General features: G+C 36.6%; 1 protein-coding gene across 7 annotated transcripts in view; it reads right to left on the bottom strand.

The window, feature by feature from the left end:
- Positions 1–1,517: 1,517 nt before the first annotated feature.
- Positions 1,518–18,040, bottom strand: part of C1H8orf34 (chromosome 1 C8orf34 homolog) — a 148,719-nt gene continuing 132,196 nt past the window's right edge. For 2 of the 7 annotated variants that reach the window (XM_088175971.1, XM_088175999.1), the window contains 3 exons: positions 16,515–16,993; positions 11,200–11,308; positions 1,518–2,536 (listed from right to left, as the gene is read on the bottom strand). In XM_088175971.1, coding sequence (XP_088032097.1) covers positions 2,529–2,536; positions 11,200–11,308; positions 16,515–16,993 — 596 coding nt within the window. In that variant the 3' untranslated portion in view covers positions 1,518–2,528. Of the gene's footprint in view, positions 7,353–11,199; positions 11,309–13,377; positions 16,994–18,040 lie in introns of those variants that run through there. The other 5 variants (XM_014873007.2, XM_088176004.1, XM_088176012.1 and 2 more) reach the window with 4 other exon arrangements.

Raw genomic sequence — 18,040 nt, 5'->3', positions numbered from 1 at the left:
CAGTTTATTCCATAAGCAATTGAGAAACTGCTTCCTGAAGCCAAAAAGGTCAAACAGAAAATGAGTAAGGCTTCCTGCAGCTTGGAGGTGAAAACAAGTTTATCACACATGACTTCTGCCTGGTCTGCCCAGCTGCTGCTTGTACTCTCTGGCCCCCTAAGCCCAGCTGCTTGTTGCCTATTAAGCGCATCTCAGCTCCTCCTTGGAGTTCTCCTGACTTGCTTCACTTCATTGCCAGCTTGTTTGCAGTCAGGGCACCAGGTGGCTGCTTCTCCTCTGCAGTGTTCAGTTGCAGGGCTGAGCACTAATACCAGCCAAAATTGTTTGCCATATGCTTTAGAGGCACTATAGCTAACCATGAGAGTTAAAAAATCATGAGATCGTGTCAAAATTATGAGAACTAAAAGAAAACAAACAAAACAAAAATCACAAGGGATTTTCTGTATGTTTTAGTGTGAAAATAAAGTGATATTTTCCATGGTTTTATCCTCTGCCCTTCAGCTTAGAAAGTGTCCTAGAAAAATATCATTGTTCTGGCCAGTCCCAAGAAGAGCCCTATTTCAGGAGCTCAGGGCTCTACAGCTTTTACAACTGAGACCACCCGACCCATCCTACCACACCTTGAGATACTTGTATACAATTAGTACCTGAGAAATTCTTAATCACTAAAAAAATTCTTGATGCACTCACTATACCTGAAACTGAAAAGCCGTTTTTCCCTCAGAATACCAGTGACATGATTGATATTCTGCCTTTCTGAATAAAGCCTGTCTTGTATTTTTTCACCTGTAACCAAAATTTCAAACCAGACATGTCCCTGGCCAAATCTGCCTGCCCTACCGGACCAAAACCATCTTCAAATTCTCATACATGCCAGAACTTCTAGAATTAAGATGCTGACAAATTCCAATTTCTTTCTCAACTTGCTGTGAGCAATCTCAGTTTTCCTGAAGTCAATGAAATTTTCCCAAGGATTAAATGTAGTCATAATTTCATCCAGTAATGACAAGCAGAAAGCATGCAACTTAGCAGATGTTTAGTGAAGCAACTGAAAGAAGAAAAGGCAATCTCATTTTATATTTTTTAGTGATGTCAAGGTAGAATGTAAAATGAGGGCCACTAAGGAAGAATAAAACTCATGAAAAGGAGATATTCACAAGAATGCTTTTCTGAGCACAACCGACTAAATACAGCATCTCGATGATAATATACCCTCCGATATGCAAATGAGTCCTCAAGTATATTGCAAACAGACACAGAATTAAAGATTTTCTTTACTGATGACAAATTAACAAAGTACCTTCCTGAAATGAACTTAAAGGACTACCCCAGGGGATTTCAGTACGCTAAATATTTTACATATAGGAACTGTACACTATGACACATAGCAAGTACTTGTTCACCACAATGTTAACTTCCATTTAACTGGATCATGACTAACACAGATCATACAGTTTCTCTGTATTTAGCACTATGTATTTGTGAGACAGAAGAAAGAAGTTCACACTATGAAACACTTATGACAGACAACTCATTTTTATTTCTTAAACAAATAGATGCTTTGTAATACTGTATTTTTTAATAGTTGCAAGCAGTTTCATTATATCATTATAAGATACAGGACCCGAGCATACATAATTGAAGACAAAGGAAACTGAGAACACACTTGACAGAATTAACAGTTAAATGAAATCAGTAAATGCAACTGCCACATCCCTTCATTTGATGTCTGTGCTAATGCATCTTCTAAAGTTCCAAGCACACAGCACACACCAGATAGAATATTTTAAGCAGCAAGTTTGGTTCAGTAATCCATATGGGTAACTAACACTCTATCATAATATATAAAATTCCTTTAGGTGCTTTATTTTTGCATGCATGCACCACTCCTTATTATGTTCCCTTTTTTAACAGAGTCTTTATTTATTTTAAAGATCAAAGTAGATAAATTCAATACAAAGCTATGCAGCACGAGCAGCACCTGTTTCTGCTACCCACACACACTCTTTCACTCATTCCCCTGTCTGACCTCTCACTGCAGGTGACTATGAGTGAACAGCTAGCTCTCTGTGAGACCTGAATGGGACATACACATGGGCAGATGCAGCAAATACTTTAATGTTTATTAATCTAAAAAAGAGCAAACATTACAAAAATATAAGGAGTAGAAAACCTTAGACAAGTTAAAATACATACAATCTTTAGGCAAAATTTGTTTTGGTCAGACAGAATTTAGTTTATCAAATGTCAATCCAAAACAACAGGGGTATAAACTAAACAAAATATTATAGTAAATTTATACTAAAATGTGATAGTTACCCTTCTTTCCTAAGGCCACTGTACCACAGTAAATACTCTCATTCAGTGCATTACAGCATCCACATATCAGAGCAGTTCCACTCATGTGCTGCTGATACTAGAAAAATAACTTTAAATTTTATGCATAAACTAATGCAAATTTTCAGGTGTAGTTTTGATCACCATAATTTTGTTTTTTATTAAATTGTTCTTCAATAATCCCACTGATTTCACAAACCTGTGAAATCAAACAGAAAAACACAGAAATTAGGGCTCAAATGTAACGTACACAAAAATGAGAGAAAAGGGAAAATTAATCCTTCACTGTGTTTTCATTTTGTTGGTTTTCCATTATGCTGAATTCACAGTTAAATAAGCAACGTGGATCAGTATGTTAGTGAACTCAATTCTTTTTTTTTGTTTCTAAAATATTCAGAAGCAAATAACAGTGTCCTTATTTATACTATTTGTTCCAATTATTCAGTGTTTTGGCGGGTTTTTTTTCTGCTATTCTTTTTCAATAGTGGTAATAGATTGCAAAAATAGACCGTGTTTCAAAAAACATGGAATATAATATGCATTTGTGATGAATCAGATAAACTGAGATTTAATTTAAACTGAGATTAATTTCTAGTTGTGTTCAGGTTGCAAACCTTCCCCAAAGCAAATGGAAATTTAGCTTTTACAAATATTTACAGATGCATATTGCAATGGACTGTTTTGCAAATGTTGCTGACTGCAACACAACCTGCCCTCTCCAGTGTTTGTATAAGATGTAATGCTGTAAGTGGACCTATTACATAGATCCAGTTAGAGAATCAAGGTTATTAACTGGAAATAAACACCATAACCACATTTAATTTACAAGTGAATGCATAAAAGTCTGTGTGCTACCTGAGAAGCCTTCACCTTGCCATTTTTAAACACTGAAGGAAATCAGGCACAGCAGCTTCACTCTTTTTGAACATTTAAATATGCAAACCCTGTCAGTGAGATTTAAGAAACTTGGCAGGAACAAACTCTTCCCATTATCTCCAGCTGATTAATTAAATACAATTGTCAGGTGGTAAGCCTGGACTTTGCATGTGATTTTATACTGATAATCAACAAAGCAAAGTACATACCACGAAAACCTCTGCAACAACAACAAATGAACCAACAACACAAACAAACGAAAAACAAGACATAAAGCCCAGGAAACCTTAGCAAAACTTTTTATCCTTTATTACCTTTAAATGGTTGGGGGTTTTTTGTCACTTATACCTAATGTTTAGCTGCTTTCCTTGGAGGTGCTTCATTTAGCAGATATTCAAGCTCTATCACAGTTCAATCTTTAAGTAAAGAACTTGTCTTATGGTGGAATAAAGAAGAGGAAATATGTGTAAGCCTGTTTCATTTGCAGATTCTTCTTGTGACTGCTACCCACAGAAAACCCAGGGACTATCCTTCTTAACTGCAGAAGTTAAGAAGTTAACCACATGTTAATGGCTTTGAGTTCATTGCATCCCTTAATTTTTGCTCATAACACTTGAAACTCCTGGTTGCTAGGACAGAGCATTTGATTTCCTTTGTCACAGTTTGATGAGTTGAATCTTTTTTGCTTAAACATCTACCTATAGATATCAAGTTATCTCTGAAGTTCCTGGTTGAATGACTTTATGCGAGCGAGGCAAATTCCTAACAGGGTTTCCCAAACCCTGGGTCATTTTTAATCATCCTTTGAAATCCCTTGAGTAATCCCAATCTGTTTTAATGGCAAGACACCTAACCCATAGGGTTTTTTACTGATATGATGTGGAATAATTACTTTGCTACTTAACTTCTAAGGCATTCAAGAAATGGTCCACTCTTCTTTGTGACAGCATTATGCTGAGAGCTCACACTGAGATGATCTTCTATGACCATCCTAAATCTATTAGGTCACTGCTTTCCAGGACAAAGCCTCATTATTCTGTAGCAGAGACAGATATGTTTCTCTGGTGCCAGATATATTTCATTTGGTTTAAATATACTTCATCTGGTTATAATAAAGTGCATTTTACTGGAATGTGGCCATTATACCAGGGGATTCATATCATTTAATAACTTCAACTTGTCCTTCCCGCCCATTATCCAAACCTATCAGACCCTAATGAGCCCCATTCATCTACATCTTCCCATTAGAAACTCTAGTTTTTGATTCCTCATTGAGCCAGCTTTTAATTTACCTAATGTGCGTCCTGATAATTCTCTAGGCCATTTTTAAAATTACAGTGTCATTTTTTATTACATTAAATGTCTTTGGGAATCCAAGTTTAGTATAATAAGTCAAGCTGTAGAAAAAGATACCTGTAGGTTTGGAAGCTGTACTGAAAAGAGCTTTCTGCACTAAAACAGGTTTTGAATTTTTTTTTTTTTTACTCACTGCAATGGAAAATTCCCTCTTCATACTAAATATTTAGTCCAATGTGAACTTTTCCAGAGTGAAACCAAGTATTAGTCAGTATGTATAAAGCAACATGCCTTAAAGCCTTCATCATATAAGAAGATAACAGCAGTTTTGGATTTAAGCACATACATTCATAAAATAGGAAACTTGAATCTAACTCCAACTTTCCCTAACTGTATTTGAACTCACCATTCATTGTCCAACAGTCTGACTTCTGGTAGAAATAATCTCAATCTCTCTTATTTCATGATAAATAGATAATTAAATCCAAGTGGGCAAGTTTCCATGCTGGAAAATAATTTTCATCTACCTTCAGACTCAAAAAAGCAGTTATATGCAGCTTCAGCTATGAGTGTCACAAGACATCCAGCCAAGACCATCCAATAGGAGAAATTCTGTTTACAGGAGCACAATACTTTCTAGTATTCTATTTCTGAAGTGGAGATAGAACTGTCTCAAGCTAAATATGTAGCCAAGCCAATGGCAGGTAGAATGAGAGACAACGTATTTTCTTTAATATATATAAGTGTATACTGGAGAAATGTAGAAAATAACAGAAGTTTTATGACACTCTTTGCAGAGGTTACATGGAACAGGGAGATACGACTTTTTTTACTGCTTTGTAAAGTTTGTATTCCCACTCTTGAAATAGTAAATGAAAGAAAGACACCAATAAGTTTCTCCAGAAGATTGATGAATTGAGATAAAAGTCTCCCACAAGTTTACTTTTGGGACAGATTCACTTGTGAGACAAAAAAAGCCATGTGTATTTATAGTTAATTTATTATCATAATTTATTATTATGAGAAAAACTGCCAACGACAACAATTATATTCTTACTAACCAGACATATAATTAACTAATATTTGAGTGATGCCTCATAAACACCTTACTCTCTAAAGAAACCACATCTAGCCTTGCAATAAACTCATACCCACTGAAAGAGACATTTCCAATACAGCTATGCTCCATCAGAGCCGAGCACAAACAGCTGAATTTGCATGACAGAAGTGGAATGTGTTTGTGTAAATGTCATAAAGTTTGCAATCAACAGTTGCTGCTCTAACCCCAATTCTGTCATTCTCACTCATACTGAGTAGCACCTGGCTCTAGCAAAAGCAAACTTTCACAGCAAAAACATATTCCAGCAGTAGACTCCTCCATATTGTTAACTCTGGCCAAACAATTTTCCAAGTCTTAAGAATACTTATTTGGATAATTAGGATAAATTGACTGTTTTGGCATGTGAATTTACTCAGTGTAAGGAACTTTACCCATAGACAAATACTGTATGGATTGGAATTTTACTAGAACAGAGTCTGAATTTCTCAAGTCTACAAAAAAACCCCATCTTTCATTCTTTTGGGTTTTTTCTAGGCAGACGTGTGCAAATGGGAAAATGAAGGTTTTCTTCAACACCTGTTGAAGTCATCAGCACAGTGTCTTTGACTGCAGAGTTTCAAGACCAGTGCAAGAATGAATGGAGCAGAAATCCCACTTCTTCCCAACAACCATTTGATTTATCAGCAGTAGGTCTTTCACTGTCAACCTTAGCAAAGAGTTTGCAAATGAAGAGTGGCAAAACATTTAAATTTCCTCCCACAGGTCAGAGGGCAAGAGTTCAAGACTTGCCCAAGATCAACTGAGCTAGAAATGAGCATCTAGTACTCCTTTTGGCAAGTTAGAATGAAGTGATAATAGACACACAACTTTGTGTGCCATTGACTACAGAAACTGGCATTCCTTAAGCAGATTAGCACAAATGAATGTTTTTACACAGATGATCCTTAAGGTGCCTCCCAGTCCTTAATGTTCTGTGGGTATATTTAATATAGATTAACCAAGTAGCAAGCTTTTCAAGAGCCTACTTCATTCATCTATCATGTACATCTGCTAGGTGGACTGACTGGAGGTAGATCCTTTACATCCAAGGCTGTGTGACCTGGGGAAACTTGCTGTGTGGGTTACTTCTTGAGTTTAGCACCCATGAAAGCAGACTCAGGCTTTTGGGCAGCAAATCCTTGCCAAGACTACAGATGTTAGGTCAAATTACACCAAAAACCTGTCTTTGTCTTTTCAAGGTTCTTGGAAGCTAGTGATACTTAAGAAATTTCCAATCTTCAGTCTTTGTAGGACCTGTTCTCAAGAGAAAATTCAAGCAGACTGTTGTCAGTTCCCTGAAAGGATGATTTTTTTTCTCGTAAAAACTGGCTAGAAATGTTCTGGTGGCAGTAGATGCAGTTCTTCTGTTTCTGTGCATCAATACACCATAAAGAAAATCTATTCTTGCCAGTTCAAAGAACTTTTATCAAACTGAAGGATAATGCAAGTGGTAAATATTTTCGCCAGATCCCTCCTTTTTCCAAGAATGATCTCTATGCATTCTCTGAAAACTCTTTGCAGATAATCAGCACATATGCAGATAACGGGGATAATAACTACTGCAGATGATGGGGATAATAATGTCTCCAGAATGACAGAGGAAGAACACACATGAGGCTCTGTCTAGAAACATTTTTAAATGTCTAAATGTTCTAAAAGAACACCACAGGTCCTTGATTTGGGATCATAGTACCTTGACAACTTTCATCTCTCATTGTGTAGAGTGTTTCAAAGGAGAATACATTTTGCAAGCAGAAGAGATTTAGTTTCTAAATTATAATAGCTCTTAAAATGCATGTGTTAATTCCTGTTTTTAATAACAAAATGTACATTACAAGAGCAAATAATTATACATTATCTCTTTCTCTGACCTATTGCCACAAACTTAATTAAGTGCACAAAAGGAAAAGGAAAGTGTAGCCTAAAAATTTAACAAAGGGTTCTTAAAATACTTTTCTTCTTTAACATAACAAATCTTTTAAGCTAGAATAATTTAAACTCTTTTATGTGAGTAGCTACTTGATTTAAAATGTTGTCATAATTAGTATGAAGGTTTAAAAATTATTGACTGCCACTTATCATTGAAACTTGCTGCTAAGGATAAATTTTCAAAATGCTGTCAGAGAGCCTGGAGAATTTAAAATGGAAAGTCTGATTTACAGAAACTGAGAACCAAGATCTCATTTCCATAGGACAAGATATGCGTTGTTGTATGAGTTTTGCAAATTATGTTTGTCAAGAGATGTTGAGATTCCAAAGTAACCCAGTTCTGTTCAGTTATCACTTGTTTTGAAAACAGCCTCTCTAAACTCTTACATCGGAATACATTTGAAACTGTTTCCCTTTTATTTTTTCATTCTTCTTCTTGTAAAACTCTAACCAGAAGGTATTACTTTTAAAGAACTCAAGGTGACTCACACAGTTTCTCTTTTTGCACTTTTTGTTTTCCCACTACCAAAAACTAGCTTTACACCTGGCTGCTATTATCTCAAAGTAGTCAAAAATGTGGTAAATATTATCCACATGTAATTTATTAAAAGCTGAGTCAAAGAACAGCTGTTGCTATTGTAAAGATTAATTCTGCAGTTCTGCTCAAACTCACAAATTATGAACTCCTGGGCCTTCTCAACACTAAATCACACAAAAAATATCCATACAGATTTATTACTTTGGGGTGAAAAATGATGTGCAATCTTGCCAGCCACTCCACCTACAAGCAGTGTCATCAGCAAGTGTGCCAAAGCCCTTCCTGACTCCGCTTTACAATCAGGAATTGGCAGCTTCTCTTTGTCAGCAGTGGCAGTTCTGCATCTTCTTGACAACGTCAATAGCACAAAAACTCAAGGCAGGGACGCTACCTACCATCATTAGTTATTTCTAATAAAATTTTTCACTATTATATTTCAGTTACAGGGAGTATTACTTTGATAAAGCCTTTTTGTTCCATCCCTTTAGTTATAGTAGTAGAAACAGTTTCTTATTATAGAGGGTGCACCAGCTAACTGAACTGCAGTCACCATGAGTTCACAAAGGGAAAGTCCTGTTTAACTGATTCCATAGCTTTCTATGGTAAGGTCACCCACCCAGTGGATGAAGGGAAGTCAGTGGATGTGCTTTTTCTGGATTTGGGTAATGCTTTTGATACTGACCCTCACAGCATCCTTCAGGACAACTTGTCCAGCTGTGGGATGAGTGGCTGCAGGCTGTGCTGGGTGAAGAACTGGCTGAATGGCAATGCTTAAAGGGGGCAACTGGTCACCAGTGCTGTTCCCTGGGGGTCAATTCTAGGGCCAGTTCTGTTCAATACATTTACCAACAACCTGAAGGCAGGAGTTGAATCCATCATTAGCACATTTGCTGATGACCCCAAACTGGGAGGTGCTGATGTCCCTCTTTGGAGGGACAAGAGGCCTTGCAGAGGGATCTACACAGACTGGAGCATTGGACAGTGATTAATGGCATGAAGTTTAACAAGCTGGGATGGACTAATCAGGCAGAGATTAGTGTAAGTATAAACTGGGAGAGGAGTGGCTGGAGAGGCTCTCTGCAGAAAGGGCTCTGGGGGTGCTGGCTGGCAGCAGGCACAGTAAGAATCAGCAGCGTGTCCTGGAAGCCAAGAGGGCAAACCCCATCCTGGGGTGCATCAAATACAGAATCACCAGCTGCCCAAGAAAGGTGATTATTCCAGTGTGTTCAGCACTGGTGCAGCCTCACCTAGAGCACTGTGTACAGTTCTGGACACCACAATTTAAGGATGTGAAGCTCCTTGAATGGGTCCAGATAAGTGCAACAAAGCTGGTGAGAGGGCTGGAAGAAATGCCCTATGAGGAGCAGCTAAGGACTTTGGGCTTCTCTAGTTTGAAGAAAATGAAGCTGAGGATTGACTTCACTCTCCACAACTTCCTGAGGAGGGCATGTGGAGAGAGAGGCACTGATCTCCACTCTCTGGTATTCAGTGACAGAACACATGGCTCAAAGCTGTGCCAGGGGAGATTCAGACTAGGCATCAGGAAGCATTCCTTTACTCAGAGGGTGAAAGACTGAACAGGCTTCTGAGGGAGATGTTCGATACCTCAAGTCTGTCACAGTTCAGGAGGCATTTGGACACTAACCTTAACAACATGCTTTTATTTTTTAACTTACCACTTTGTTTTTTGGGCAGTGACAATGACCTACCAGGATTCTTGGAATATTATAGCACAGGATTTTGGGTGCTCAGAAGTCCTCAGACCCACACAATTCAAGTACAGCAGCTATAAAAAACCATGTTGTGTATTTGATATGTCCTGGAGCATCAGTCTCCTTGGTCACATAATTCGCATCAGTCTGTGTGTGCACAGCCAGTCCTACCAATGTTTGTGGGACTGTAAATTCATTACAGAAAAGACTGAAGAAAAATTGTATACACATAAAAGGCAGGTCCCAGAGTCTCCCTTGAGTCACCTAAAGTGAGCTTTAGCTCACAGATAACTGAAATGCTCTGGTACAAGTCAAATTTGACCTACTGGCCTTGGACTACAATCAGCTGGATGCACAGAATCTCACTGTAACATTTTTTTAGTGTTCAAAAAGACTTGGCACATATTCTTCAGAATCTCAATGTGTAAATTTAAATTTCAGTCAAACTCTAGGCTATGTATGAATTTGTGAAACTGATTTATCACTAAAAAAGATTTTTTGCAAGTGGCACTATTTAAAAATAATTCTGTTTATCTGGCACATTTCTTAAGAATCCTCTATCCCTTACAGAACTGTTCCCTTCTGTACAGAAAACATCTTTTTATATGTTGACTCTTGATGTTTAAACCAGTATTGAGTTTTCTAAACATGCTGATTAATCTTTTCAACTACATCACCTAAAATATGTTAAGAAGCAGTTTGCATATTCACCCTTGCAGAACACAATTAAAAGAGAAAATGTGAAACAGTAAGATCATTTACAGGTACCTTGTAGGCAGGGTAAGTTTGCTACAATTTGAAAATATTGCAATTTTTAGCCTGTTACTTGTTCTGCCATTTGGACTCTGACCTTGCTGATCTTCACTTCCACAATTAGACAAATACTTCAAAAAATTCAGGATATTAAGGATTACTTGTATGATTAAGAACTTTTTTATTATTACAGATGAATTAAAAAGAATGTAAGCAAAATACAGATAATGGAGTTACAGACCTAAGGACGAAAGCTCTGTTTTTCAGACCTGGAGTTTTTTAAGTTTGGAGTTTGGGGTTTTTTTTTTTGCTGGTAAATACAGATTTATTAAACAGATTATCTATTTCAAGTTCATGTTATTTTCTGGAACAGCTACTTTAACATATCAGGACAAATTGTTTCACTTAGCTTAAGTAAACAATGTTCTGTGATCATTCTGTTATTGTTCAGTGACTACAGGAAAGCTTCTGCAAATCAATCCTATAAGGTTCAGCCCTCAGACAAAGAAGTAATTGGCACTTGTGGGAAAAGCTCCTGTGAGCAGGCATGACATCTCCACAGTATTTGAAGATATGGAAAACATTAGTAAAGTTGAGGGCTTTTGAGATATTATCTGATAATATTTGACATACTATCTGGTCCTTACACATATACTTACATTTGTCTTGGTCAGCTTCTACTCCTTCACTTTCTGTGTCACTTGGCAATATCCAAGGTTGATGAGCAAGTTGAAGCTGTTGTAAGAATTCATCCTGCCACAAACAGATCTATTTTAGATAAAATGACAGACAATCGTTCTGTATAAATGAAGACTGCAGCAAACACTAGCCTCAATTAACTAGAGAGGAAAAAGCCTTCAAAAACAAAAAAAAAAAACTTGCTGTGAAATAAAACCACAATGTAGAAGATGTGCAGGCTTCTTTGAAATTTTTGTTATCTATTCAGTAAAACAAAAAAACAACAAAAAAACTACAAACAAAACAAACAAACAAACAAAACCAAAAAAATCAAACCCAAACCCACTAAAATTAAGGGGTCTATTTAGCTATCTCTTTACAATAAATACAGATATGTAAGACACATACATAATCATCCTAGGAATGCAGTGACAGGACAAAACTGCAGATATTAAATCTGACCCTGTAGTTTTTGGACTGTATAGACATTTCAGATGCAATTTATTTAAGTGAGGCTTTGATTTGTCAAAATTTTCACTGTTTCTAGTCTAACAAGAACAAGAACCTGAAACCTGATTTAGAACCCATGGTTTTGTTGCATAAGGAGAAGGCTTAGGAAGGAAAAATATGGAGACTTTTGTCTCCAAGATACTATCAAAACATTCAAATATAAGTGTTTTACATGGTTAAAAATCCATATGCAGGTGAATATATGCTTTTGAAAATGTTTTAAAATTACCTACTTTTTTATATAATGTATATATGCATGTGTATAAAAATATTTTTCCATGCAGACACACACATATCTATGTGAACAGGTATATACACAGACATATAAAATACTTCGACACATTCCTTTGCAATATTCATGGGGAGAGATGAGACTGGAATGCACAGTTTTCTTTTCAAAAGCAGTTCAAACATGCAAGTTTAGTCTCTAAAAGAAAACTTCAACATTGGCCAGATATCATAAAATTACTGGCCAGATTTTTATAAGTTCTTGGAAAAAAAAAAGGGGGGTGGGTAATAACCCTGGTTTGTCTTACATCAGCTGAAACGAGAATTGACAAAGTTAAATTGTATTACGACATAAATTTTATTCTTAGGCTATCTGATTTAAATACAAAATCCAGGCTTGTTTAAATCAGTTTTGGGAGACTGAAGGCTGCTCAATTAAGATCTAACTTGCTGGGAGTAAATTATTAATTCTGTCAGTAATGTGTTAAAAAGTTCCATAAAGTTTGCTGCCATGGCCCAGCAATAAACTCGGGCAGGAGCTCCAGGCCTCACTCATGTGTTGTCATTTCCAATGTGCTGTGCTTGAGAAGGTTACTGACTACAACACTGAACCTGCTTTGGTTCACAGAACAGGATTCTTGAAGTAGGGATGAGTGATTCACACTGATCCCCACACTTTTTAATCTTCCAAAAACACAGAGCAAAGATATGAGCCAGGCAGTGGAACAGAATGAGAGTATCTGACCAAAAAAGAGAGTCCCCATCACAAGTTATGCTCTATAGTCCAGGAAATACGAGTACAAATTTTGTTAATCAAGGCTATATTCAAATAGTTTCCTACTCTTAACAATGACAGACTAATTAGGATTGCTGAATACCAATTTATCTGAATAAATGAAATTATTGTAAAATTTCATGTGTTCAGAAAATGATATGGTAAACAAGGGAATCAGCAGTATTTTCCATCTCAACAGCTATTGACAAGTATCACAGAATTGTGTCACTTTAATGGAATCCATCCTAAAGAGATAAGCAGGGTTCAACATTCCTTTGCCAATTTATACAAAGCACCAAAGGATTAGAACATGCATAAAAGTATCTCTGCCAAAGAATTTGGAACCCTGATTTATTACCTTTATAGAGATAATAAAACTATTTCTCTAGGTAGCATTTCTTTGCTATAATTCAATTCAGCCTTGAACAGAGCTGATAATAAAACACACCTGTTAGAACTTAGTAATATTATGTGTGCCAGGAGGCAGAAACTTGTCCACAAAATCTCAGATTATTATAAGTCTTGAACATTAAAAAACCCCAAAACATTCTTAACAGCTGATATGTTAAGAACTGGCTAAATTATTTAAGATTTGTGCTATAACAAGATTAAACCACCCATGCTGCAGCATGAACTTTACTAAAGCTTAAGAACTTTGAATTTTATTTATTAGTAATATTTTTCTATTTAGACTTATGTTACTCTGAAACACATTACAATCTAGGAAGCATACATAAGGCATTGAGAGACATGTTAAAATTCCCAACAAATAAACAAGTCAATAAGTAAATAAATAAATAAATAAAGCTCCCTAAGGTAAAACATGCTCCTGGCACCCAGTAGTCACATTCTTTTCAACTGACTTTTTCTTACCAAATATATATCAACACTGTACTGATTAATTCCATTAACATCACCTAAGAGTAAGGAAGCAGTTTTTTTCAAAAACCTTATCATAGTATCTTCTATAGGATTGGCAATATAACCACAGTGTATTTACATCTAGTAGAAATTTCCAGTTGAGACCATAAGGCTAATAAGAATAAAGGCAACTTCCCTTCTTTTATTTTAACAGTTTTATACAGGAAGAGGATACAAAACCTACAATGAAAGTCGCAAAATAAATTACAGTATCAGCCTTGAGCTTTATATGTTTGTGATCTGTAAAAGGACAAAGACGGACAGGACTCTTGTTCTCCTACCCCAAACCACCTCTGCCTTTTTAAAATATATCTCCACGGTCCAGAAACCAAACTGTGACACAATAAAATGAAATCATATGGTCACAAATAGGAATAAATGTCTAAAATGGCAAAAAATGTCACAGAACAGATGTATTTTCTGGGTATGTTCTGTCTAAATCCACTTCTCTAAGTGACCAGGAACTTAAGTGCACAAAAGACAGTTTGAAAGGGCTCCCAAAACTTCCAGTATAACACTCCAAAAATGAGACTGGGAGTGGCAGATTGGCCAGATCTCCATCAGCTACTTTCTGATATCCACGGGCCTTCACAACCTGGCAGAGGAAGGTCTTCAGTATGAATGTGTCATACCAGCAGCTTTCCCTTTGGAAGCAGAGATAGTCTGAAGTTGAGTTTGCATTATGTCAAAGGTCACTTGTGCATGTCAGAAAGGGTAAATAGGGTCTGAGCTGGGTCACTAGCAGCCAAGGTACTATTGTACTCAGTGAGCAAAGAGAAAGAAAAGAATTCGTCACTTCTAGAAGGGATTTTAACAGAGGATAAGATCCTGCATAGAAATGCTGAGGTTCAACATCAGCTTTTTACAGTGGATTGCTGGCTGAATCTGGACATGCTACTCTAACAAGAAAATAGCATAATAATATTGCTCACTTCCTAAAATTCTTGAGACAAATATATACATATACTAAAAGTATAACAGGACTGTTACTGTGAGAGCTCTCAGCAAACAGAAGTAACAAGACACAGCAAATTAAATGGGACTCTTCCTTATTATTACTATAACTACAGAAAGGCTGTGGAAGAAAGTATTTTTAATTGTCTGCCTTTTTACAAGAAAGATACAGTGATGGGCAGACTGGATATCTCTCACTCATTACATACACATACTTTCGGGAGTATATACAATAATTTTACTTGGCAACACATGACTATGTATCAATTAAGAACAAGACTGCCTAAAAAGAAGTAAAAGAGGGGTAAAGAATTTACTTGAAGACAACAAAACCCTTCATTTCTTCTGAGCATTTTTTACTTAAAAATTAATTTCAATTCTCCTTTTCTGGTATGTGAGAAAATTCTAACACACAAACACATCCCATACTTCAAAAGAGGACACAAGGTGACTTTTTTCGTCAAAAAAAAAAGAGAAGTGTTAAAATGACTTTTTTTTCCCATGGAAAATATGATTTGAAAATATATTAACTGGCAGTGAAGACACTTTCAGGTGAACTGTAGACACCTTCAGTCCTCATGTCTTTAATCTGGATATTCAATTCTAAGTGAAGAAACAGCTATAGTGATGGGATTAGTGCACTGCCATTCAAACACCAAAATAATGAGTATTTTTTTCACTGCCAAATTTAAGTAAGATTTCTTCCCTAAATTCTAGAGTATTCTGTGCCTCATTTCCTTTCCTTCACAACCAATAATGGACGATATATAATTAATTCCAATAATAGGTATTTAATCACCAATTTTCCTACAAGCAACCCTAAACAACACTATCATAAACTACATTTTAAATTTTCTTTAGAAGTCATGAGACTGATAACATATTTTATCAAGTGTCATACCCAACAGACTATTAAAACAGATGATACTCCTCAGAAACAATCTAAAAGTACGGTATTATTTTCAGTCTTGGAAAAAAGGTCTCCAGCCTCTCACAAATGGATTACAAAGAGATTGGCAATAATGGTGGGAACCAACATATTCGACCACTAAAAAAATTAGCAGTCTAGACATATAGTTCCTTCTCAAGTCAGTACAGAAGGACTGGCATATCCTGAGAAAAGACTCACCTTTGTAAGGCATGTATAGAGATAGACAGCACGGGTTTTCTTTCACAGGTGCTTTTATTTCCACTGCCCACACACTGAAGTTATCTTTAAGGCAGCTAAGGTTAGCAGAGGAGAATCCTACTCAGAATTTACAAGGTACTTTAACTTTTTGTTCTGTTTTGTTTTAAACAAAGACTAGTCCTGTAAAAGCCAATAATATGTGACAGGAAATTTTTATGCTGTAAATAGCCTAATTACCATGTATATAGTATTAGACAGTGATTCAAAAATGTTGAACATTTTCTCTTGCAATTCAGTTCGGTGCTTTGGAAAAACTTGCTCTTTCAGTGATGCCTATCTAATCACTCTAGTTGCCCTAAACTGTGAAATAAAAAGTAGATAAAAAAAATGTCATGCACTGCCAGTTTGGCAGAAAGAAAAAATACCATGGAACATAAAGATTAGATAAAGTTTTGTTTAATATTCCAGAGGTATGCACCTGTTAGAAACTGCAATGCAAATAAAACTGCTATGCATCGTACAGGCAAAGCCCTACTGAACTCATGGTAAATTTGGGGGACTCAAGTGTTTCAGTATGATTTCTGTAATAATACCAACATTCTCTAATGAGTACCTCTCAAAGCTGAGCAGTATTTCCTTGCTAATTTTCTCATCATTATATTTCAAGTTCTTTTCAGCACAGTAGGTTACATTAGGTATACTGACGTTACTTGAACATAAAATGCAATCAAGCCTTCACATTATTAAACATAGCAAAAACATTAAATGGAAAATCTTACTTCTGATAAACTGTTTCTCTGAGTAGTGACAGTTCCAACAACATCTCCACTCACTTGCACAGAAAGCCCTGAAGCAGCACTGAGGGTCCTCCCCATTTGGCTCTTAGATGACAAAGATCTGCTTCTTTGAATGCTAATAATGCTTTCCCTATTTCCTTGGTTGCTAGGGGTAAGAGGCCGTGACAACAAGCTATTTGGGGTCATAGGTCTGCTTCCTGGAGTTGATGGCCGGTTGGTTTGTGCACTGCTGCTTGTGACACTGGAGACCTGTGTTCTGCTGTTAGGGGGCAGCGGTGGCGATTTGTTTCCTTGGAGCTGAATGTTCTTCCCTGTCGGAGTTGGCACCTGAGGCCTTGGGGTTTGGCCCTGTGCAGCTTGAAGAGTGCCTTGATGGTCAGATGTAACTACACTAGGATGCTGGACACCAGGGCTTCTTGAGAGCCTTGCTTCTTCCCACAGTGCGAGGTCCTTCTCAATGTCTGTGCACACACACATGAACAAATGGAAAAGAAAGAAACTCACTATCTGTTTCTCTCTGGTTTAAAACTCTCAACGATTTTCTCCAATGTAAGTGAAAACCTGAAGCTGTGCAGAGAAAATCTGTTCATGCTTAAAATAAAATGCATGCTAATTAACAGTGCAAATGTTTGACAAGCATTTCCTTAAAGTTTGTTTACTTTTGATTCACTGTAAACCCAGCTATCCTGCAGAAATGAAATATTACCTCTTCATTGAATGCCAACACAACCTATAAAAATACCTCTTGTTTCATCAAAATTATGTCTCTGTGGCTTTTGAACAGTTACTGCAAAATCAAGATTAGTACCAAACCAAGATGGAGCAGTGATGTAAACTTGTCATCCTCAACTGCACTGAAGAGCAATCCAATACTGGCTCAAGGCAAAACTTTTGCTTCTGGCCCTGCTGTCTACTGCCAACCAAAACTCTGAGGGAAGTAACTATTGAACTCTGGCACGTTTGGATTTGTGATCCTCTTTGAACTTGAATTTCGCGCTCTGGCCTGCCATCAGTGCAGGTGATGGGGTCACCAATATCCAGAGTCCAAGGAGAAAAGGTGACAGCCCTACCTCACACACAGCCATAAGAAATAAGATCTGCTTTAAAAACACACAGATTAAGGACAGTGAATAAAAAATGTCTCCTGAAATAATTTAAATCATATTAATGCTTCTAATGAATTCTAATCAGAATATACCCATCAAAGTCAGGCGAGGGTAGCTGGAATTTAGGTTAGCATTGATAACATATGGAAATTCCTTGCAAGTACAAATGTAGATCTTAAAGAACAGTCTAATCAAGTTTATTTTATCTTACACTACTGTTATGAATTTTCACTTTCACTGGCATGTGCTCTACCATACTTGATTTTCATAGATACAGCTGATTATCTTTAAAATAGCAATGCCCTTTCTCATGAACATGCACAAGTCACAGTCCCAGAAGCTGCAAATTAGCAAAGCTCTACTGATTTAAACACCTATTAAGTCAACTTGTCTAAAATTAGC

The sequence above is a fragment of the Sturnus vulgaris genome, chromosome 1, assembly GCF_052056855.1.
Source record: "Sturnus vulgaris isolate bStuVul1 chromosome 1, bStuVul1.hap1, whole genome shotgun sequence".
NCBI lineage: Eukaryota > Metazoa > Chordata > Aves > Passeriformes > Sturnidae > Sturnus > Sturnus vulgaris.
Note: the sequence above shows the minus strand (reverse complement) of the source record. Positions and strands in the feature narration are given on the sequence as shown.